Source organism: Engystomops pustulosus, chromosome 3 (assembly GCF_040894005.1).
Source record: "Engystomops pustulosus chromosome 3, aEngPut4.maternal, whole genome shotgun sequence".
NCBI classification, from domain to species: Eukaryota; Metazoa; Chordata; class Amphibia; order Anura; family Leptodactylidae; genus Engystomops; species Engystomops pustulosus.
The window spans coordinates 210607986-210632548 of NC_092413.1; the positions used below are offsets into that span (position 1 = coordinate 210607986).

The following is a 24563-nucleotide window of genomic DNA, read 5'->3' on the forward strand; positions in this document are numbered from 1 at the left end:
AATCAATCTGGCATACACATAACGGGGCTCATTTACTAAGGGTCCGAATCACGCACTTTTGCCGGGTTACCCGACGATTTCGGATTTGCGCCGAATTGCCCCGGGATTTTGGCGCACGTGATCGGATTTTGGCGCATCGGAGCCGGCTTTCACGCGACAGAAATCGGGGGGGGCGTGGCCGTCGGACAACCCGACGGATTCGGAAGAACCGCGTTTTGTGTCGCAAGTTTAAGCACTCACATGCACCAGGAAGAAGAAAGTGAACTCCGGCGGACCTCAGCGCAGCAGTGACACCTGCTGGATATCGGGCGCATGATCTTAGTGAATCCCGGCAGACCCAAACCCTCGTCGGACAACGCGCCATGGAATCGCGACTGGACCAGGTAAGTAAATGTGCCCCATACTGTCAGTAGACCTGATAAAATTGGTGCTGTCGAATGACCCCGCTGTGATGGTCGTCCGCCCTCATTGAAGCAGCACATAATCGCCAGGAGCACCAGGGGTCTAATGGGCTCATCTGACCCACAATACATGCCTGTATTTTAACGCCAGCCATGGACAGCTCTCATATAAGAAGATTTGGGACAATATTACACCAGCCTACAATAAACTGTGGGTGGTTATGTGTCCCAAATCTCCAATGGTAGGTTCCCTTTAAAAAGTCTAACTCACACTTGCTTGTCATAATCTATGACTTTTTTACACTCACTGTTCAGATATTGGTCTACTATACTACTAATGGTAGCTTCTTGTATATCTCTATATAATGACCCTGACGAGACATAGGTCCAATTTTTTTTCAGTTTCTAAACCACAACAACGAGATGAAGGTGGATAAATGAATAAAGCTAATAATACAGCGAATTACAAGATACATAATTGTTCCGGAACAGCTAATATACTCTTTTTAAACTTCTTTTGTAGAAGCAAAGTGCACCACACCTTATGTCGGAGCCAAAGATTCTGTTATTACAGTTTCATGTGGGGCAGATGATCCGACTTTAACAGGAACCAAAAATTTAACCTGCAATGGTGTCGAATGGAAAGTGGTTCCTGGCACCTCAACCTGCAGGTCTGCAGCTCTGGACAACATCAAAAATCAAATAGACGTAAGTTCTTATACACTTATCAAGACTTAAGGACATAAGGGGAGTGGACCAAGTAGTGGGTTATAATATAGACGGCTTGGGCTCCCCCAGAGCTGACTATAATACAGGAGACTCCCCCAGAGCTGACTATAATACAGGAGACATCCCAGAGCTGACTATAATACAGGAGACATCCCAGAGCTGACTATAATACAGGAGACTCCTCCAGAGCTGACTATAATACAGGAGACATCCCAGAGCTGACTATAATACAGGAGACTCCCCCAGAGCTGACTATAATACAGGAGACTCCCCCAGAGCTGACTATAATACAGGAGACTCCCCCAGAGCTGACTATAATACAGGAGACTACCCCAGAGCTGACTATAATACAGGAGACACCCCCAGAGCTGACTATAATACAGGAGACTACCCCAGAGCTGACTATAATACAGGAGACATCCCAGAGCTGACTATAATACAGGAGACTCCCCCAGAGCTGACTATAATACAGGAGACTCCCCCAGAGCTGACTATAATACAGGAGACTCCCCCAGAGCTGACTATAATACAGGAGACTACCCCAGAGCTGACTATAATACAGGAGACTACCCCAGAGCTGACTATAATACAGGAGACATCCCAGAGCTGACTATAATACAGGAGACTCCCCCAGAGCTGACTATAATACAGGAGACTACCCCAGAGCTGACTATAATACAGGAGACACCCCCAGAGCTGACTATAATACAGGAGACACCCCCAGAGCTGACTATAATACAGGAGACTACCCCAGAGCTGACTATAATACAGGAGACTCCCCCAGAGCTGACTATAATACAGGAGACTACCCCAGAGCTGACTATAATACAGGAGACCCCCCCAGAGCTGACTATAATACAGGAGACACCCCCAGAGCTGACTATAATACAGGAGACTACCCCAGAGCTGACTATAATACAGGAGACTCCCCCAGAGCTGACTATAATACAGGAGACTACCCCAGAGCTGACTATAATACAGGAGACTACCCCAGAGCTGACTATAATACAGGAGACTACCCCAGAGCTGACTATAATACAGGAGACTACCCCAGAGCTGACTATGATACAGGAGACTCCCCCAGAGCTGACTATAATACAGGAGAGTACCCCAGAGCTGACTATAATACAGGAGACACCCCCAGAGCTGAATATAATACAGGAGACTCCCCCAGAGCTGAATATAATACAGAAGAATCCCCCAGAGCTGACTATAATACAGGAGACTCCTCCAGAGCTGACTATAATACAGGAGACTACCCCAGAGCTGACTATAATACAGGAGAGTACCCCAGAGCTGACTATAATACAGGAGACATCCCAGAGCTGAATATAATACAGAAGAATCCCCCAGAGCTGTCTATAATACAGGAGACTCCTCCAGAGCTGACTATAATACAGGAGACTACCCCAGAGCTGACTATAATACAGAAGACTACCCCAGAGCTGACTATAATACAGGAGACTCCCCCAGAGCTGACTATAATACAGGAGACTCCCCCAGAGCTGACTATAATACAGGAGACACCCCCAGAGCTGACTATAATACAGGAGACTACCCCAGAGCTGACTATAATACAGGAGAGTACCCCAGAGCTGACTATAATACAGGAGACACCCCCAGAGCTGAATATAATACAGGAGACTCCCCCAGAGCTGAATATAATACAGAAGACTCCCCCAGAGCTGACTATAATACAGGAGACTCCCCCAGAGCTGACTATAATACAGGAGACTACCCCAGAGCTGACTATAATACAGGAGACTACCCCAGAGCTGACTATAATACAGGAGACTCCTCCAGAGCTGACTATAATACAGGAGACTACCCCAGAGCTGACTATAATACAGGAGACTACCCCAGAGCTGACTATAATACAGGAGACTCCTCCAGAGCTGACTATAATACAGGAGACTACCCCAGAGCTGACTATAATACAGGAGACTCCTCCAGAGCTGACTATAATACAGGAGACTACCCCACAGCTGACTATAATACAGAAGACTCCCCCAGAGCTGACTATAATACAGGAGACTACCCCAGAGCTGACTATAATAAAGGAGACACCCCCAGAGCTGACTATAATACAGGAGACTACCCCAGAGCTGACTATAATACAGGAGACTACCCCAGAGCTGACTATAATACAGGAGACTACCCCAGAGCTGACTATAATACAGGAGACTACCCCAGAGCTGACTATAATACAGGAGACTACCCCAGAGCTGACTATAATACAGGAGACTACCCCAGAGCTGACTATAACACAGGAGACTACCCCAGAGCTGACTATAATACAGGAGACTACCCCAGAGCTGACTATAATACAGGAGAGTACCCCAGAGCTGACTATAATACAGGAGACTACCCCAGAGCTGACTATAACACAGGAGACTACCCCAGAGCTGACTATAATACAGGAGACTACCCCAGAGCTGACTATAACACAGGAGACTACCCCAGAGCTGACTATAATACAGGAGACTACCACAGAGCTGACTATAATACAGGAGACTACCCCAGAGCTGACTATAATACAGGAGACTACCCCAGAGCTGACTATAATACAGGAGACTACCCCAGAGCTGACTATAATACAGGAGAGTACCCCAGAGCTGACTATAATACAGGAGAGTACCCCAGAGCTGACTATAATACAGGAGACTACCCCAGAGCTGACTATAATACAGGAGACTACCCCAGAGCTGACTATAATACAGGAGACTACCCCAGAGCTGACTATAATACAGGAGACTACCCCAGAGCTGACTATAATACAGGAGACTACCCCAGAGCTGACTATAATACAGGAGACTCTCCCAGAGCTGACTATAATACAGAAGACTACCCCAGAGCTGACTATAATACAGGAGACTACCCCAGAGCTGACTATAATACATGAGACTACCCAAGAGCTGACTATAATACATCAGACTACCCCAGAGCTGACTATAATACAGGAGACTACCCCAGAGCTGACTATAATACAGGAGAGTACCCCAGAGCTGACTATAATACAGGAGAGTACCCCAGAGCTGAATATAATACAGGAGACTACCCCAGAGCTGACTATAATACAGGAGACTCCCCCAGAGCTGACTATAATACAGGAGACTACCCCCAGAGCTGAATATAATACAGGAGACTACCCCAGAGCTGACTATAATACAGGAGACATCCCAGAGCTGACTATAACACAGGAGACTCCCCCAGAGCTGAATATAATACAGGAGACTACCCCAGAGCTGACTATAATACAGAAGACTACCCCAGAGCTGACTATAATACAGGAGACTACCCCAGAGCTGACTATAATACAAGAGACTACCCCAGAGCTGACTATAATACAGGAGACTACCCCAGAGCTGACTATAATACAGGAGACATCCCCAGAGCTGACTATAATACAGGAGACTACCCCAGAGCTGACTATAATACAGGAGACTCCCCCAGAGCTGACTATAATACAGGAGACTCCCCCAGAGCTGACTATAATACAGGAGACTCCCCCAGAGCTGACTATAATACAGGAGACTACCCCAGAGCTGACTATAATACAGGAGACTACCCCAGAGCTGACTATAATACAGGAGACTACCCCAGAGCTGACTATAATACAGGAGACTACCCCAGAGCTGACTATAATACAGGAGAGTACCCCAGAGCTGACTATAATACAGGAGACTACCCCAGAGCTGACTATAATACAGGAGACTACCCCAGAGCTGACTATAATACAGGAGACACCCCCAGAGCTGACTATAATACAGGAGACTCCCCCAGAGCTGACTATAATACAGGAGACTACCCCAGAGCTGACTATAATACAGGAGACTACCCCAGAGCTGACTATAATACAGGAGACACCCCCAGAGCTGACTATAATACAGGAGACTCCCCCAGAGCTGACTATAATACAGGAGACTCCCCCAGAGCTGACTATAATACAGGAGAGTACCCCAGAGCTGACTATAATACAGGAGACACCCCCAGAGCTGAATATAATACAGGAGACTCCCCCAGAGCTGAATATAATACAGAAGAATCCCCCAGAGCTGACTATAATACAGGAGACTCCTCCAGAGCTGAATATAATACAGGAGACTACCCCAGAGCTGACTATAATACAGGAGACTACCCCAGAGCTGAATATGATACAGAAGACTACCCCAGAGCTGAATATAATACAGGAGACTACCCCAGAGCTGACTATAATACAGGAGACTACCCCAGAGCTGACTATAATACAGGAGACTACCCCAGAGCTGACTATAATACAGGAGACTACCCCAGAGCTGACTATAATACAGGAGACACCCCCAGAGCTGACTATAATACAGGAGACTCCTCCAGAGCTGACTATAATACAGGAGACTACCCCAGAGCTGACTATAATACAGGAGACTCCTCCAGAGCTGACTATAATACAGGAGACTCCCCCAGAGCTGACTATAATACAGGAGACTACCCCAGAGCTGGCTATAATACAGGAGACTACCCCAGAGCTGACTATAATACAGGAGACACCCCCAGAGCTGACTATAATACAGGAGACTACCCCAGAGCTGACTATAATACAGGAGACTACCCCAGAGCTGACTATAATACAGGAGACTACCCCAGAGCTGACTATAATACAGGAGAGTACCCCAGAGCTGACTATAATACAGGAGAGTACCCCAGAGCTGACTATAATACAGGAGACTACCCCAGAGCTGACTATAATACAGGAGACTACCCCAGAGCTGACTATAATACAGGAGACTACCCCAGAGCTGACTATAATACAGGAGACTACCCCAGAGCTGACTATAATACAGGAGAGTACCCCAGAGCTGACTATAATACAGGAGACTACCCCAGAGCTAACTATAATACAGGAGACTACCCCAGAGCTGACTATAATACAGGAGACTCCCCCAGAGCTGACTATAATACAGGAGACTCCCCCAGAGCTGACTATAATACAGGAGACTACCCCAGAGCTGAATATAATACAGGAGACTACCCCAGAGCTGACTATAATACAGGAGACTACCCCAGAGCTGACTATAATACAGGAGACTACCCCAGAGCTGACTATAATACAGGAGACATCCCCAGAGCTGACTATAATACAGGAGACTACCCCAGAGCTGACTATAATACAGGAGACACCCCCAGAGCTGAATATAATACAGGAGACACCCCCAGAGCTGACTATAATACAGGAGACACCCCCAGAGATGACTATAATACAGAAGACTACCCCAGAGCTGACTATAATACAGGAGACTACCCCAGAGCTGACTATAATACAGGAGACTACCGCAGAGCTGACTATAATACAGGAGACATCCCCAGAGCTGACTGTAATACAGGAGACTACCCCAGAGCTGACTATAATACATGAGACTACCCAAGAGCTGACTATAATACATGAGACTACCCCAGAGCTGACTATAATACAGGAGACTACCCCAGAGCTGACTATAATACAGGAGAGTACCCCAGAGCTGACTATAATACAGGAGACTACCCCAGAGCTGACTATAATACGGAAGACTCCCCCAGAGCTGACTATAATACAGGAGACTCCCCCAGAGCTGACTATAATACAGGAGAGTACCCCAGAGCTGACTATAATACAGGAGACTACCCCAGAGCTGACTATAACACAGGAGACTCCCCCAGAGCTGAATATAATACAGGAGACACCCCCAGAGCTGACTATAATACAGGAGACTCCCCCAGAGCTGACTATAATACAGGAGACTCCCCCAGAGCTGACTATAATACAGGAGACTCCCCCAGAGCTGACTATAATACAGGAGACACCCCAGAGCTGAATATAATACAGGAGACTACCCCAGAGCTGACTATAATACAGGAGACTACCCCAGAGCTGAATATAATACAGGAGACTCCCCCAGAGCTGACTATAATACAGGAGACTCCCCCAGAGCTGACTTTAATACAGGAGAGTACCCCAGAGCTGACTATAATACAGGAGACACCCCCAGAGCTGAATATAATACAGGAGACTCCCCCAGAGCTGAATATAATACAGAAGAATCCCCCAGAGCTGACTATAATACAGGAGACTCCTCCAGAGCTGAATATAATACAGGAGACTACCCCAGAGCTGACTATAATACAGGAGACTACCCCAGAGCTGACTATAATACAGGAGACTACCCCAGAGCTGACTATAATACAGGAGACTCCCCCAGAGCTGAATATAATACAGGAGACACCCCCAGAGCTGACTATGATACAGGAGACTACCCCAGAGCTGACTATAATACAGGAGACTACCCCAGAGCTGACTATAATACAGAAGACACCCCCAGAGCTGAATATAATACAGGAGACTACCCCAGAGCTGACTATAATACAGGATACTACCCCAGAGCTGACTATAATAAGGGAGACTCCCCCAGAGCTGACTATAATACAGGAGACTGCCCCAGAGCTGACTATAATACAGGAGACTACCCCAGAGCTGACTATAATACAGGAGACTACCCCAGAGCTGACTATAATACAGGAGACTACCCCAGAGCTGACTATAATACAGGAGACTCCCCCAGAGCTGACTATAATACAGGAGACACCCCCAGAGCTGACTATAATACAGGAGACTACCCCAGAGCTGACTATAATACAGGAGACACCCCTAGAATTGAATATAATACAGGAGACACCCCCAGAGCTGACTATGATACAGGAGACTACCCCAGAGCTGAATATAATACAGGAGACTACCCCAGAGCTGACTATAATACAGGAGACACCCCCAGAGCTGAATATAATACAGGAGACTACCCCAGAGCTGACTATAATACAGGAGACTACCCCAAAGCTGACTATAATACAGAAGACTCCCCCAGAGCTGACTATAAAACAGGAGACTACCCCAGAGCTGACTATAATATAGGAGACTACCCCAGAGCTGACTATAATACAGGAGACTCCCCCAGAGCTGAATATAATACAGGAGACACCCCTAGAGCTGACTATAATACAGGACACTACCCCAGAGCTGACTATAATACAGGAGACACCCCCAGAGCTGACTATAATACAGGAGACACCCCCAGAGCTGACTATAATACAGGAGACTCCCCCAGAGCTGACTATAATACAGGAGACTACCCCAGAGCTGACTATAATACAGGAGACTACCCCAGAGCTGACTATAATACAGGAGACTACCCCAGAGCTGACTATAATACAGGAGACTCCCCCAGAGCTGAATATAATACAGGAGACTACCCCAGAGCTGAATATAATACAGGAGACACCCCCAGAGCTGACTATAATACAGGAGACACCCCCAGAGCTGACTATAATACAGGAGACTACCCCAGAGCTGACTATAATACAGGAGACTCCCCCAGAGCTGAATATAATACAGGAGACACCCCCAGAGCTGACTATGATACAGGAGACTACCCCAGAGCTGAATATAATACAGGAGACTACCCAAAAGCTGACTATAATACAGAAGACACCCCCAGAGCTGAATATAATACAGGAGACTACCCCAGAGCTGACTATAATACAGGAGACTACCCCAGAGCTGACTATAATACAGGAGACTACCCCAGAGCTGACTATAATACAGAAGACTCCCCCAGAGCTGACTATAATACAGGAGACTCCCCCAGAGCTGACTATAATACAGGAGACTACCCCAGAGCTGACTATAATACAGGAGACTACCCCAGAGCTGACTATAATACAGGAGACTCCCCCAGAGCTGAATATAATACAGGAGACACCCCTAGAGCTGACTATAATACATGAGACTACCCCAGAGCTGACTATAATACAGGAGACACCCCCAGAGCTGACTATAATACAGGAGACACCCCCAGAGGTGCCTTGGAAAGTGTCAGTAAGTAAGAGTACTGTACTGTGTGGGAGGGGTTACATAAAATTGGAGTAAAATAGTTACCAATACATTTTTTTCTTTTCAGGCTTTGACAAGTCCTGTTTCAAAAGATCAGGTTCCTAATGTTCTTGGGAGTCTAAGTTCCGTTTTAAATGCAGAGAAAGAAAATATATCGGCGTCAAGCACTGATATATTAATTGTGATTAGCGCTTTACAGACATTAGAGGTTGTTGCTGAGAAGATAAAAAAGCCTGAGATGCAGGTAAAAATTTACCATGTATACAAAGTTATATACAATTATATACAATAACCCATCGACTGGTCCAGCCCCATTCACACCTAGGACAAATATGTAAATAATAACAATAACATTATATATACCAAAAACACCGCCATATACCACACCCCCACCCAACCAATGATCGCGGTTTAAACCACACCCACAAATTTCTAAAAATAACATCAACCATTCCCAATAATTAACGTAAACCACAATCTACCCCCCCACACACACACGCAAAAATAAAAAAAAAAACATATCCCACACCCTAAACTAAACCAAATAAAACTATACCAAGCCCAGGTTCAGCACCTGCAGACCCTACATCACTATGTAATCACAACACAAAACCAAAGGCTTCTGGAAATGGGTCAACAGATCCCTCTTGTCGAGGACTTTCCTAGACATGGTCCTAATCTCCTCTAATACTCAAACCCTCTTTATTCATAGGCTGAATAATAATACGCGTTTCGAACTCGGGCCGGGCTCTTCCTCAGTTATATACAGCCCGGTTCGTTATATCACAGAGAGTAATCAGAGCCGTGTGATATAACAAGCTGTGCACCTGTGTGACATCATGTGACCAGGGATATAACGAGCTGTGCACCTGTGTGACATCATGTGACCAGGGATATAACGAGCTGTGCACCTGTGTGACATCATGTGACCAGGGATATAACGAGCCGTGCAACTGCGTGACCATGGTCAGATTTCTGTCCACTGCTAGTAAACTTAGAAGCTTTCTATAGAATGACAGCAAGCAGAGATCTAGAAAACCGTGAGGAATTGATACAGAAAGTATATTGAAAAAATTTTTAACTTTTTAAATTACACATAATAACATTAACTTGCTAAAATGGGAACACCCCTTTAACTCTTCTATCCGTGCGACAAATTCCTCTACCACTCGAGAGCTTAATTCCCATTAAAACAGATCACTACTTCTGAATAATTTCTTACATGATCGATCTGATTCTTCTAAGTGAGAGAGAGAGAGTAATGGAGAAGATTCTCCTATACTTCTGTATATGTATCTGTGTATGAGAGACATTGGGGCAGATTTACCTACCCGGTTCATTTGCGATCCAGCGGCGCGTTCTCTGCGGAGGATTCGGGTCCGGCCGGGATTCACTAAGGCAGTTCCTCCGACATCCACCAGGTGGCGTTGCTGCGCTGAAGTTCATCAGAGTGCACTGAAGTTCACTGTCCTATCGTGGGTGCAGGTAAGCGTGTGTCAAGCGACACTTTTTTATTTTAAATGTGGCGGTTTTTCCAAATCCGTCGGGTTTTCGTACGGCCATGCCCCCCAATTTCCGTTGCGTGCATGCCGGCGCCGATGCGCCACAATCCGATCGCATGCGCCAAAATCCCGAGGCAATTCAGGGAAAATCGGCGCAAATCGGAAATTTTCGGATAACCCATCGGAAAAACGTGATTCAGGCCCTTAGTAAATGACCCCCATTGTAGCATCATAGAGACATCTGCTACATATGCTCTATGTCCCACATTACTATTACCCAATCATAAACTGCTACAATATCTATTATGTTGACGTTGTTGTCACTTTAACATTGCTACATCTTTATTTGTTTTACAGAATTTTCTCAATGTGGTCGACGTCATTGTAAACAATACAGGAACATGGGAAAATGTTCCGGATAAGGTTCAACAGAGTTCGAATCTTCTCCAATCTGTAGAGAAATTTGCAGAAAAGCTAACAATCACTGGTCCCATAACTCTAAAAAATAACAGCAATATTCAATTAGAAGCCAACACGTTGAGTAACCTGACTGCCACCGGGGATAATTACATGGCCAACTTCGAATTTACCCATATGGGCAACCTAACAGGAAATATTCTGATTGATAAAAATAGCTTGAGTACATTTCCAAGCAATGCCACCGTGGTAAGTGTGGCGTATGCCACGCTGAAGGACATTTTAAACGCAACTAGTAAAAACTCTTCTATAACAGGGGATCTCAATGGTCTGGTCATGACAACGACCGTGTCCGAGAACTATACCGACTTCCAGATTGAGATGAATTTCACAAAGATTAACCCGAGGTTAAATAAAACAATGTGTGTGTTTTGGAATTTTAAAAGCCAGGATTGGGATAATACTGGCTGCCGGCCTAAGAACAACAGCGACAACACGACGGTAACGTGCATCTGTGATCACCTGACTTCCTTCTCCATTCTTATGTCCTACGACTACCCAACGAATAGAGAAGCTGAAATAATCTTGACATTTATTACTTACATCGGCTTGGGTATATCCATGCTCAGTCTGGTCATCTGCATCGTAATTGAGGCGACAGTCTGGAAATCTGTAACCAAGAATAAGACCTCCTACATGCGTCACGTCTGCATCATGAACATCGCGGTGACGCTTCTGATGGCGGACATCTGGTTCATTGTTGGCGGCGCCATGTCTGACCTTGAGAAGACAGATGCTTGTGTGGCTGCAACCTTTTTCACCCACCTCTTCTACCTGTGTACCTTCTTCTGGATGTTAACCATGGGTCTTATCCTATTCTATCGTCTCATGTGCATCTTCCATGACTTGAGCAAGACAGTGATGATGGGGATCTCGTTCTTCTTAGGTTACGGATGTCCTATCATTATTACGGTCATAACTGTAGCGGTGACCCAACCCAGTAAAACATACACCTATGACAAGAAGTGCTGGCTGAACATGAAGGAGAGCATGGCCTTTCTCGCCTTCATTATTCCTGCGCTGACCATTTTGCTAGTGAATTTCGTTACGTTGTTTGTGGTGATCATAAAAGTCCTAAGACCTTCTGTCGGAGACAAACCGAAGAAAGAGGAGAGGAGCTCCCTGAATCATATCACAAAGTGTATATTGATCCTAACGCCTCTTCTTGGACTCACATGGGGATTTGGAATAGGAACAATGTCCACCGGTACTTTGGCCATCCATGGTATCTTTGCAGCACTGAATAGTCTTCAGGTAAGGAGAAAGTTTCTTCTCAAATGGTCCCTGTTTTTAATGAAGAATAAGATATATCGAAGAAATAACCAAACATGTTGCATACAGCAAACAGCTGATCAGTAGAGGTGCCTAGAGCCAGATCAAAGACGTTCTGATAGGTCATCAATATCATAGTTAAAGGAGTTGTCCAGAGGTTGAAAAACATTGCTTTCTTCTAACAACAGCGCCACTCCTGACTATGGTTTATGCCGGTATTGCAACTCCACTCCATTCATCTCTATGCAGCTGAGCTGCAATACCAGCACAAACCATGGTCAGGTGTGGCGCTGTTTTTAGAACAAAACCGCCATGTTTTTCAACCACTGGGCAACCCCTTTAATAATCACACCCTAAAGAGGTATTCTTGTTCCAGCAAATAAATCTTATTTTTCGTGTGATGAAAAGTTATACATTTTCCAATTTACTTTCTTTAGTAATTCCTCGTGGTTTTCTAGATCTCTGCTTGCTGTTATTCTATAGCTCTATTCTAAGCTTCTATGTTTACTTACAGTGAATAGAAATGTCACACAGGTGCACGGCTCGTTAGTATCCCAGAGTAATCAGAGTCGGGTGTTATAACGAGCCGTGCACCTGTGTGACCATGGTCAGATTTTTATCCACTGGAAGTAAACAATGAAGCTTCCGATAGAATGACAGCAAGCAGAGATCTAGAAAACACTAAGGAATTGCGACAGAAAGTATATTGGAAAATGTATAACTTTTTATTTTACAAACAATAAGATTTATTTGCTGAAATGGGACATCCCCTCTAAGATCACACTGGTTCCTACACGTGACATGCCGACATGATATATATGTGAATAAAGACAACTAGATGACTTGAAGGTATATAACACCACACATGTTACAATCTTCCTTTGTTTCTGTCTTTTAGGGATTATTTATTCTGCTGTTTGGATGTTTAATGGATAAAAAGGTAACAAGGAAACACTTCTATAGTGATCATTTTTACCATGTTCTTAAAATGAGTCAGAAGACAATATACAGGAAGTCTCCGGGTTACATATAGATTCTGTAGGTTTGTTCTTAAAGGGATCCTGCCACCACATTGTTCATAATGCAAGCTACTGACAGGTTTCCATAATCCCTATTGACTATTGGGCACCCTTTGTTTTCGCTAAAAGTTGTGTCCCTCACATCCCCATTAAAAAGACTTTATAAACTTACCTGGCACATAGCCGGAACTTGTAGCGAGTCAGAAGGGGCGTGGTCATTTCATCCGAGGCACATGATGGACTACCATGCTTAAAGGAAACCTACCATCAGGAATACACATAACTGCGATGATACCTTTCTATTTACTAAGCTATACACTGCCTTTACATAAACTTTTAACCATAAATAACTAACTAACTAACTCAGAGGCTACTGGCAGCCAAGGCAACACCACACCCCTGTAGTTTCTGAAGTTTTACCCTTGGGTGCGGCCCCGTAGCACTTTTTGGCTAATTAGCCTGAGCCCACACATGCACAGTAACTCGGCTAACTGACAAATAGAGGCAGATTTACTTACCCGGTCCATTCGCGATCCAGCGGCGCGTTCTCTGCGGTGGATTCGGGCCCGGTCGGGATTCCCTAAGGTAGTTCCTCCGCCGCCCACCAGATGTCGCTGTTGCGCTAAATTTCCCCCGGCTGGAATGCCCTGAAATTCACCGGCCTATACCTGGTGAAGGTAAGTGCAAGTTTCGCGGCACATTGTTTGTTTTTTTAAATGCGGCAATTTTTCCCACGCCCCCCGATTTCCGTTGCGTGCATGCCAGCGCCGTTGCGCCACAATCCGATCGCGTGCGCCAAAAACCCGGGGCAATTCAGGGGAAATCGGCGCAAATCGGAAATATTCGGGTAACGCGTCGGGAAAACGCGAATCAGGCCCTTAGTAAATGACCCCCATAGAGGAAGAAGTTGCTGCGCACATATCAGCACATATCAGCGCACGGGAGCTGTTCACCCCTGCCCCTCTCCATAGAGATACACGGCACCGTATTACAAGGAAAGATAGGAGATGTCCTATTTTTTCCCTGGATACGGAACGGCAGCGTACCACACCATGCGCCCATTGTCGGCCTATGGGAGGGCGGGCGTATATATCCCCTAACGGTCGTGTGAATGCAGCCTAACATGTTGCATACAGAGAGCACAGAGGAGCTAAAAGTCAGATCAAAGACGTTCTGATAGGTCATCAATATCAAAGTTCATAATCACAGTCTAAAGCGGTATTCCTGTACCAGCAAATAAATGTTATTATTTGTATGACGAAAAGTTAACATTTTTCTAATATACTCTCCTTATCAAATCCTTACAGTTATCTAGATCACTGCTTGCTGTCATTCTGTAGGAAGCTTCTATGTTTACCCCCAGTGGATAGATTTCCTATAACAGTGATGGCGAACCTTTTAGAGACTGAGTGCCCAAATTACAACAGAAAGCCACATATTTTTCACGAAGTGCCAAATGCCAGTTTAATGTAACTTATTGCTCCTGATGTGTCACAGATTTGAACGTATTGGCGTCCTGAAGACACCAATACAGTAGAAAGATGGAGAAATTTGGATTATTATTGCAGTTTCCCTCTAAGGCCCCCTTAACAGGATGAATCACAGGCCCTGGGAAGGGGCTTCAATGACAAATAGTGCTGAACATGGCACGTTGTGGGCTGCCTGTGACTGCAGCAGGAGGAGTCCTGAATGGTGAACTCTGTGCTGGGGTGATGGCCTGGGTGCCCACAGAGAGGGCTCCGAGTGCCACCTCTAGCACCCGTGCCATAGGTTCGCCACCACTGTCCTATAATATAGCTTAACTATACTGGTTCTATAGTGGGCTATGCAGCTTTTCAAGGGGCCACGGTCCCATAGTTTTATGGGTCTGTGATCTATACCTATCCAACATTCATCTGTCTTGTAACTTAGAAAACAAATGTAAGCAGTGACCCAAAAATTAATAAATAAACTTCTCTTCTTTTATTAAAAAATTTAGGTACGCGATGCGTTATTCAGCAGATTTTCAGTCTCCAGATGGTCTTCACAACAGACAAAGGTATGGGATATGCAGTATAACTGAATACCTGGTAATAAAGTACCTAAAGGAAACATTTTATTTTGTACCTCACCCCAGACATTTAATTAAGCTAGAACCCAGATCAGACCCCACAGTTAATCGGAGGATCCAAAAATCTACCTACCTATAGACATTTTGCTGTTGTATGATGGCAAAAATGTTGCACATTATCAATAAATCACATTATTAGCTTCCAGTTGTTAATAATAGGATGAACAATATGAAAAATGCTTAGCAACTGCAATGTGTATTTTCTTTCAAAGTCTTCATATAGATAATTTTTTTAAATCATTTTTGCTTTTTTTTTACAGACATCCAATCTCAGTTCTACCGATCCTGTGTTTTCAAGAGGAGTTATCAATTTGTTCGGTAAAAAAGGTAAGTATTAATAAACAGCAGAAATACAATGAAAAATCTGCCTCTCGTTTGGTTTATACTGCTTGTGTGCTGAGCTATGTGTCTCTATGGTTACAGACTACAAACAAACCCTTTGTAGTCTGATCCTTCTAACTAAACAGGAAGCTCTAACAAAAGAGCTGTAGTGGGTGACTCAAAGTCGCTGGTAAGTGACTTATTAGCAAAAAGTACCAGCAAGGAAGTAATTGGTATGCTGCAGTAATTCTGGCCAATGTACAGATTACAGACACGTCTGCTTCCGGTTTTGCTAGTTCCAGTGGCTGCAGCTCATATTATCATGATGATGGATAGAAGTCTGATCTAATATTGTGATGCTAGCTGTAGCTCCCAGCGTTGCCCGGGATAGTAAATAACTGCTCTTAGCAAAATAGAATGGGTTAACAAAAAATATTTATTTATGTATCTATAGACTGTCTCAGACTGTCTCTTTCTGTGACTACCGCCGACAGGCAGACAGTCTCTTTTAGCGACTGTCTGCCTGTCGGCTGTCTCTTTCAGTGAATGTATGCCTGTCGGCGGCAGTCTCTTTCAGTGAATGTATGCCTGTCGGCGGCAGTCTCTTTCAGTGAATGTATGCCTATCGGCGGCAGTCTCTTTTAGCGACTGTCTGCCTGTCGGTGGCAGTCTCTTTCAGTGAATGTATGCCTGTCGGCAGCAGCCTCTTTCAGTGAATGTATACCTGTCGGCGGCAGTCTCTTTCAGTGAATGTATGCCTGTCGGCGGCAGTCTCTTTCAGTGAATGTATGCCTGTCGGTGGCAGTCTCTTTCAGTGAATGTATGCCTGTCGGCGGCAGTCTCTTTCAGTGAATGTATGCCTGTCGGCGGCACTCTCTTTCAGTGAATGTATGCCTGTCGGCAGCAGCCTTTTTCAGTGAATGTATGCCTGTCGGCGGCAGTCTCTCTCAGTGAATGTATGCCTGTCGGCGGCAGTCTCTTTCAGTGAATGTATGCCTGTCGGCGGCAGTCTCTTTCAGTGAATGTATGCCTGTCGGCGGCAGTCTCTTTCAGTGAATGTATGCCTGTCGGCGGCAGCCTCTTTCAGTGAATGTATGCCTGTCGGCGGCAGTCTCTTTCAGTGAATGTATGCCTGTCGGCAGCAGCCTTTTTCAGTGAATGTATGCCTGTCGGCGGCAGTCTCTCTCAGTGAATGTATGCCTGTCGGCGGCAGTCTCTTTCAGTGAATGTATGCCTGTCGGCGGCAGTCTCTTTCAGTGAATGTATGCCTGTCGGCGGCAGTCTCTTTCAGTGAATGTATGCCTGTCGGCGGCAGCCTCTTTCAGTGAATGTATGCCTGTCGGCGGCAGTCTCTTTCAGTGAATGTATGCCTGTCGGCAGCAGCCTTTTTCAGTGAATGTATGCCTGTCGGCGGCAGTCTCTCTCAGTGAATGTATGCCTGTCGGCGGCAGTCTCTCTCAGTGAATGTATGCCTGTCGGCGGCAGTCTCTCTCAGTGAATGTATGCCTGGCGGCGACAGTCTCTTTCAGTGATATTAGATAATGGAGATTATATAACAAAGTCTATAACAAAACCTTTTACATCTTCTTCTTCATTCAGGTGTTTATAACATTTCTTCAGCCCAAGCCACCTCCTCCAGCGAAGCGTCCAACTCCTACTCGCTGCTCACCTGAGCGTTGCAGACACTACTTGTATTACAGACCTGTTCCGTTATTGTCCTGTATGTTCGGTCTACTGTATGCACTTTATACTGTACCAGCAAGGCCCTCACTCTTCGTGCATTGTATCCTGGATCACTGTAGCCTGAGGATTGAGCTCTTTCATCATGTTGTCGACCCAATGCTCCACTTTTGAGGCTACCTCACCATGACATCTGCTTCTGCTCGTAGCTGTCCTGTCTATCCTAGTGTGGAGGAAGACCTAATGTAGCCCCGGAACGTTATGTTACATATTATCACCAATATTTATCAACGTTAGCCTGCAATTCACATGGACATGGACATATAATTCAGCTTATAAATACGTAGTTAACCGTTTAAGTTAATACAACCCCCATCATTCCACAGGGACAAACCAGTGAGGAGTCAAGACTCGGGGACAGCACAGGAAATGCCTCATGCCGTCATTCCCAAGGATATATTGTGACATCATTAAGAAGACAGACAGGACTCTGCGACTGGTAATTCAACCTCCATAATTCACGAGGGCATTGTAATTTCATGCACAAAGACATGGCGACATCACTAGGACTACAACCCCTGTCGTATTTAACGTTACAGTGACATCACTTACCAGGCTGTCTATCAATACGAGGTGACATCATTGCAATGTTGGACCCAACCATAGTGAGAACACATCAGATCCCAGTAGTCTACAAGAAAAAAAAAAAGAATGCAAAAATATTATCAAGAATGCAAATGATTAAGGAACAGATTAGATCACTGGGATACAGTTTGTAAAGTAATGTGGATTATTATGGAGTAATATGGAGCCAATGGCATCACTACGATACATCACTATGATATCAATTGATGTAAAACCAATGACATAGCCGGGATACAGCATATGACATCACTGGGTGCAGCCAATTCATTCGGAAGGAACACGTGACACCACGGAAAATGTAGCAAATGATCAATGTGGAACCTGGCAGAGTCCTACAGCCAACATGTGGACAAAGAACCACTGAGGTCTCCAAAATTGGGGAAAATAAAAATGTGGACCAATGACATCATCAAGAATACAACTTTTTGATTTCTTCAGCACCAGTGACATCACTGGGAGTGCAGCCTGTGGATTAAGAAGTGACCTTGGGATGTCACCGATTACAATGGCTCGTTATAATTGTGTTCTTTCATTAGGGTCTCGTTTCTTACCCATGATATTTTGTTAGCCATAATACCAACATTATATTTCTGTATTACAAAACCAGGAACAAATCATACAGAAAAGAGAAGGATTAAGGTTATTTTCCCGTATTTCTCTTTGCTACGGAAGTTGTGGAATATAATGGCACCAAGGGCGAGGTTTATACTTTGATGAGGTTTCCCCTGCCCCCTTCATCCTGCCCGATATATCAGGAGGCTCCAGCCACGTAGTATATCCAAAGTCTGACCATACAGCCAGGAAATTCTACACTAGGCCTAGCACAGAATTGCGCTATAACCTGATACAGATAACGAAGCCATAGATGTCACTGAAGTACCAGATAAAGATAGTCAGTGAGCAAATAAAGGGAATGTATCACCAATTTAACTATTCACTTACTTAAACCATGAAATATATCACCATTTTTGTAATATGCTTTTAATTTGTTATTGTAGATTTGCTTAATTTATCTTGTCTGAACTTCTTCTCGCAACAGGATAGACAAGCTAGATTGGAGATGGCTCCATGATGTCTTGGAGAGAGTAGATAAGCCGTGACATCATCTATGGTCAGTAGTGATGTAATGATGGGTCAGTGTTATCTATATAGAGGTCATTGTACAGGGAGGAGGAGGAGATAAGCTGTGACATCATCTATTGTCAGTAGTGATGTAATGATGGGTCAGTGTTATCTATATAGAGGTCATTGTACAGGAGGGGGAGGAGATAAGCTGTGACATCATCTATTGTCAGTAGTGATGTAATGATGGGTCAGTGTTATCTATATAGAGATCATTGTACAGGGAGGGGGAGGAGATAAGCTGTGACATCATCTATTGTTAGTAGTGATGTAATGATGGGTCAGTGTTATCTATATAGAGGTCATTGTACAGGGAGGGGGAGGAGATAAGCTGTGACATCATCTATTGTCAGTAGTGATGTAATGATGGGTCAGTGTTATCTATACAGAGGTCATTGTACAGGGAGGGGAGGAGATAAGCTGTGACATCATCTATTGTCAGTAGTGATGTAATGATGGGTCAGTGCTATCTATATAGAGGTAATTGTGCAGGGAGCGGGTGGAGATAAGCTGTGACATCATCTATTGGCAGTAGTGATGTAATGATGGGTCAGTGATATCTATATAGAGGTCATTGTACAGGGAGGGGGAGGAGATAAGTTGTGGCATCATCTATTGTCAGTAGTGATGTAATGATGGGTCAGTGTTATCTATATAGAGATCATTGTGCAGGGAGCGGGCAGAGTTAGCTGTGACATCATCAGTCAGTAGTGATGTAATAATGGCTTTTCTATATAGGTGCCATTGTAATCATGCCTGTCTTGTTTGTAATATAAATAAGGTAACTGCTCCAAAGAAACCCCCAAACAAAACAAGCAAAGGACTATGAAGCCTAGTAAAAATGCCTGTACCAAATGTAGATAGTGACACAAAAACATTAGAAAATAACATGAATAAAAACCTTGGGTTTCAATACCAGCATGTTCTAAAAGGAAATTCCCCTATAGGAGTTTTCTCTGAAATCCATATTAAATTCTAGGATCCCTACTGATGCTTATTGTGAAGGGCAGAGCAGCAGTTGCATGACGTTGGAGGTGGGACCTCTTCCAAGGTGTTAGTTATCCTGTTATAGGAGTCCTCTTGCTGCAGTTACACATCTATGTCATGACTCCCCCTGTAGAGTAGACACAGAGATCTCTCTGTATAGGATGACATGACGCCTGCTGTATTATACGTCTTGTATCACACATTACATATTGTACACACACTGTCGTTTTTTTGACACTTTTTCTTATTATAACTTATTTATTTCATGTAAGTTCAATGCAATGAAATTCACTGTATAAAACACTTACACTTGTAATGTAAGATGGTAGCAACCTGTAGCTCCCTGTAACCAGCGGATAACTACGACTCCCAGCATGCTCAAGGACCAACAAAGGCATTCATCTTAATATACATTATCCAGGGAGTCTAGTGGTGATCTTTAGTATCTAGTGGTAAACGAAATTAAGCCACACAAAATAAATGCTTCTGATCTATGAGTAAGTGTCCCTGGTTTATCATGAAGGATTTTGATTGTAGATTCTATTAGAATAGATTAATATATTCTATGATTACAGTCTCTGGGTAATACACTGCCTAGGATATCATATGAGTTAAAGGGAACCTGTCACCAGGGACTTCATTTTTCACTAAACACAGATTCTAAAAGCAGTACAAACATGCCACTCTGCCTTTTCTAAGCATTTGCATTACAATATAATTGTGTGTTATAACTTACTCTTGCATCCTGATAAAATCCTGGGGTAGTCACAGGGGCTGGACTTTGGTTTGGATGCATTTCAAAAAACAACATGTGACTTGCTTGAGATGCAGGCTGCCTCCATCTTTGTGCTCCTGTACAGCTTGTCCCTCCCCCACTAATGTCAGACTGACCAGTCTGTGACCCAGGTGGAGCTAGACAGGAGCACAAAGGTGGGGCCAAGCTCTGAGGAGTAACACAGACAAGTCACATGTTGTTTTTTGAAATGCATCTAAACCAAAGTCCAGCCCCTGTGACTACCCCAGGATTTTGTCATGGAGTAAGAGTAAGTTATAACACACAATTATATTGTAATGCAAATGCTTAGAAAAGGCAGAAAGACATATTTGCACTGCGGGTGTAATAAGCTTCTGCAACCTGTCTATAGTGAAAAATGAGGTCCATGGTGACAGGTTCCCTTTAATGATCGTATTCTGGAGCTGTAGAAGGTTTAGTGCTCTAGTTTTCGGATACAGAACTGCCACTAGAGGGCGCTCACTGCTTGGGGATTTACCATCCCGAATTTGCAAGGGCAGTCTCTAAATTCTACAAAAAAGTTCTAGCAAATACAACTGAAAAGCTGTGGCTACATTCAGATTAAGGGTAGGGCATTAGTGATTAGTCTGGTTGCTGAGTGGGCTGAGGCTTAAAGGGTTTTTTCAGGAATTCTGGAAAATTTGTGGAGGCAGATGAATATATATAGTTCCCTGTTTTCCATGTTGCTGTGGCACTTCCAACATTCGGCACTTCTGACTGGGTGAAAGTGTAGAGGGTTATGGGTGCAGCTTTGGTCAACAAGTGGCCTTCTCGTATCACAACTATTCACTTCCTCTAATGTCACATACAAGGAGCGCCCTCTAGTGGTGGCAAGATTTAAATCAATATTTTCTCTTCAACCATGAGGTGTTCGGAATCTACTTCCACATGCGTACCCACAGGGAATGCTGGGAGTTGTAGTTTGACAATTGCTTGAGATTCACAGGTTGTAGATAAAGATGAGCGGACCTGATGGTGGGGTTCGGCTTTCAGATTTGGCGGCATGAGCCCGGTCAATCATAACCAAGGCTACTTGTTAGGGGTGGCAATTTTTGCTTGATCCAGCAATATGTCTGGGTCAGGCAGCTGAACCAGAACTTAAAACCCAACCATCGGGTCCGCTCATCTCTAGTTGTAGACTGTGTATGTAAAATAATGTTTAATCTCTTGAAATTTTACTTTTTGTTTCCTATTAAACATCTATTAAAAGAAATTATATAATAATAAAAAAAAAAGAATAAGGCGAATGGGGTGGAAAAAAAGAGAAAAAAACATAGTTTATTGCTTTTTTGTCCAGATTATGTATTTATTAATGTTAGAAACTCTGTTCACACCGTGACTAAGGGGCCGCTTACTCCTGTCCCTTTTTCCAAGGGGCAAGATCATCATACAATTTCAGTTGCCATAATCCAGCACTGACCTTAAATTATATTTTATAAGATTAGAAAAATATATATATATATTTTTTACAAAATATACCGAAACAGCGCCAGGTCTCTATGTGGTTGTATTTAGTACTGCAGCTCTTGTTTGTTGCAATTGCAGATGCTTTTTGAGAACCTTGTACATCTGTGAACAGATAAATAAATGTAATGGGCATTGGTAAGAATAGGGTCTATATATTGTAAAAAGTTACTGTTATTCAGATAACAGGATAGAAACATTGCTGCATCTTTGTAATATTAAAGAGGTTATAAGTTTAGGTCTCCTAACAATGAGCTAATCGCTGTGATCTGTGGAAGGTCCTAGTAGTAAGTTTTTCATATCCCTGCAGTGCCCCCGCAGGCCAAGGGAAGCATTACACAGTTCTCACTTCACAATAGGCCGTTCATGTAATATTCGCCTATCCAGGGATATACTCTTTATAGTCACTAAAAGAGGGATCCACTTTTGTTAACTAGTTTTCATTGTAAACCAGACACAACACCCTTCAGTGTATTGCATCATAAATGTGTATTATCAGTCATTGGCATTCTTATGTTTTTCATAAATGACAATAAATGTAAAAATGTATATGTTGCTACTGTGTTTGTATAGTTACATGCAACACATATTCTATATTTCATCATAACAGACCATCCTCTCTGCTCTGGGTAACTGCTGTTGTACTCAACAAGAAGCCATCTACACCTTTTATTTAGAGACGGGTTTGGGGACTTTGAGCAGTTCATTACAGAGATTTAACAAACCTCCAGCTACAATACTGCAGCATGAATTCATATTTCACAGTCCTGCTGCTACTAACAACATATAAAGATATGATGACACAGATTTCCAATGACACTAACTAACAATTGCTGCTGCGGGGTGTGGTCAGACCTGCTGACAGATTCCCTTTTAATATGTGCAAAGTTTATGCACTGGGACATTATAGCTTCTAGGAGCTTACAATGTGATAGGAAATCATAGTGTCCAATACTTGTAGTCAGGGGTGAGACCTGACCAGCTCTCTCCCCCTTGCCTGACCTGCGATCCAGCTCCATCCCCATGTGGGCAGCAAAGCATAGGAGCCTATGTCTCTCTCCTCTGCCACCTCTCATCTCACAGGCTGCAGTCGGCACATGAGCTAGTGATATAAGCATTGTGTACGTCTCCGCCGGATCCCTGTGTCACAGGCCAGAGGGCTAAATATGCCATTGACCTGACCAAAGGAAGCTCCGATGGATGTGCCAGGGTCAGGGAGGCAATTATTTATTGTCCTGTATGCTCTAAGGCTATAAATTGGCCTATCCTGGCACTCTTTGACTCTTGTCAAACAGGGAGCACTGTGTCTGGTGGCTAACACGGGGGGCAGTGTGTCTGTTGCCTAAAAGGGGGGGCAGGGTGTCTGGTGGCTAACAGGGGGGGCATTGTGTCTGGTGGCTAACAGGGGGACACTGTAATTGGTGGCTAATGGGGAGAAGCACTGAATGTTGGCTAATGGGGTAGGGGGGAGGCACTGTGCCGGGTGACTAGCAGGGGGGCACTGTGATTGGTGGCTAACAGGGGTGCTATGTGAAAGAAAGGCTAACAGGGGGCACTGTGCCTTGTGGCTAACAGAGGGGTTCTGTGACTGATGCCATTTTATGGGCAGTATTTTGGAACCGGGGGGGCTATACTTTACATTTCAAGAAAGCATAGCAGAATTTTTAATTCTGGCATATTCCCATGGCCAAATACACTGGTTGGAGGGGTGTGCCAGGATCATCCAAATGCCCCTCCAACCAGTATCATGGTAATGGTATTCAGGGAGGAAACAGAAAACATTATAACTGTTTAGAACCTGCAGGACGTCAATTAACAACATTACCGTAATTGGCCGGCTGTGGATTCTAGGAGCAAAATACAACCACTACTGCGGGAAAGTTACAGGGGTATTCCCATTACAGCAAATTAATTTTATTGTTTGTATTATAAAACGTTGTACAATTTTCCAAAATGCAAAGTTGCCGGCGGCTTAAAAAAAATGTTGGTGAGGATCGTCGCTCCCCGTGATGTCATGATGTCTTCCACAGACCCTAGGCTGTCTCGTTGTAACCCTTTCGCACATTGTAATGAATGAGGAGGAAAATCCCCATATACAGCCATACTGTAGTATGGCAGTATATGATAGGATCAATCAGCCAACC

The 24563-nt window shown here is 44.1% G+C and overlaps 1 protein-coding gene across 1 annotated transcript in view; it reads left to right on the forward strand.

Annotated features, from left to right (window-relative positions):
* The window catches only part of LOC140122629 (adhesion G protein-coupled receptor F5-like), a 69135-nt gene extending 51412 nt beyond the window's left edge, over positions 1 to 17723 (forward strand). The window contains exons 15-21 of the mRNA XM_072143705.1: positions 925 to 1109; positions 9095 to 9271; positions 10887 to 12260; positions 13177 to 13218; positions 15276 to 15335; positions 15668 to 15734; positions 17328 to 17723. Coding sequence (XP_071999806.1) covers positions 925 to 1109; positions 9095 to 9271; positions 10887 to 12260; positions 13177 to 13218; positions 15276 to 15335; positions 15668 to 15734; positions 17328 to 17401 — 1979 coding nt within the window. The 3' untranslated portion in view covers positions 17402 to 17723. The remainder of the gene's footprint in view (positions 1 to 924; positions 1110 to 9094; positions 9272 to 10886; positions 12261 to 13176; positions 13219 to 15275; positions 15336 to 15667; positions 15735 to 17327) is intronic.
* Positions 17724 to 24563: the final 6840 nt, after the last annotated feature.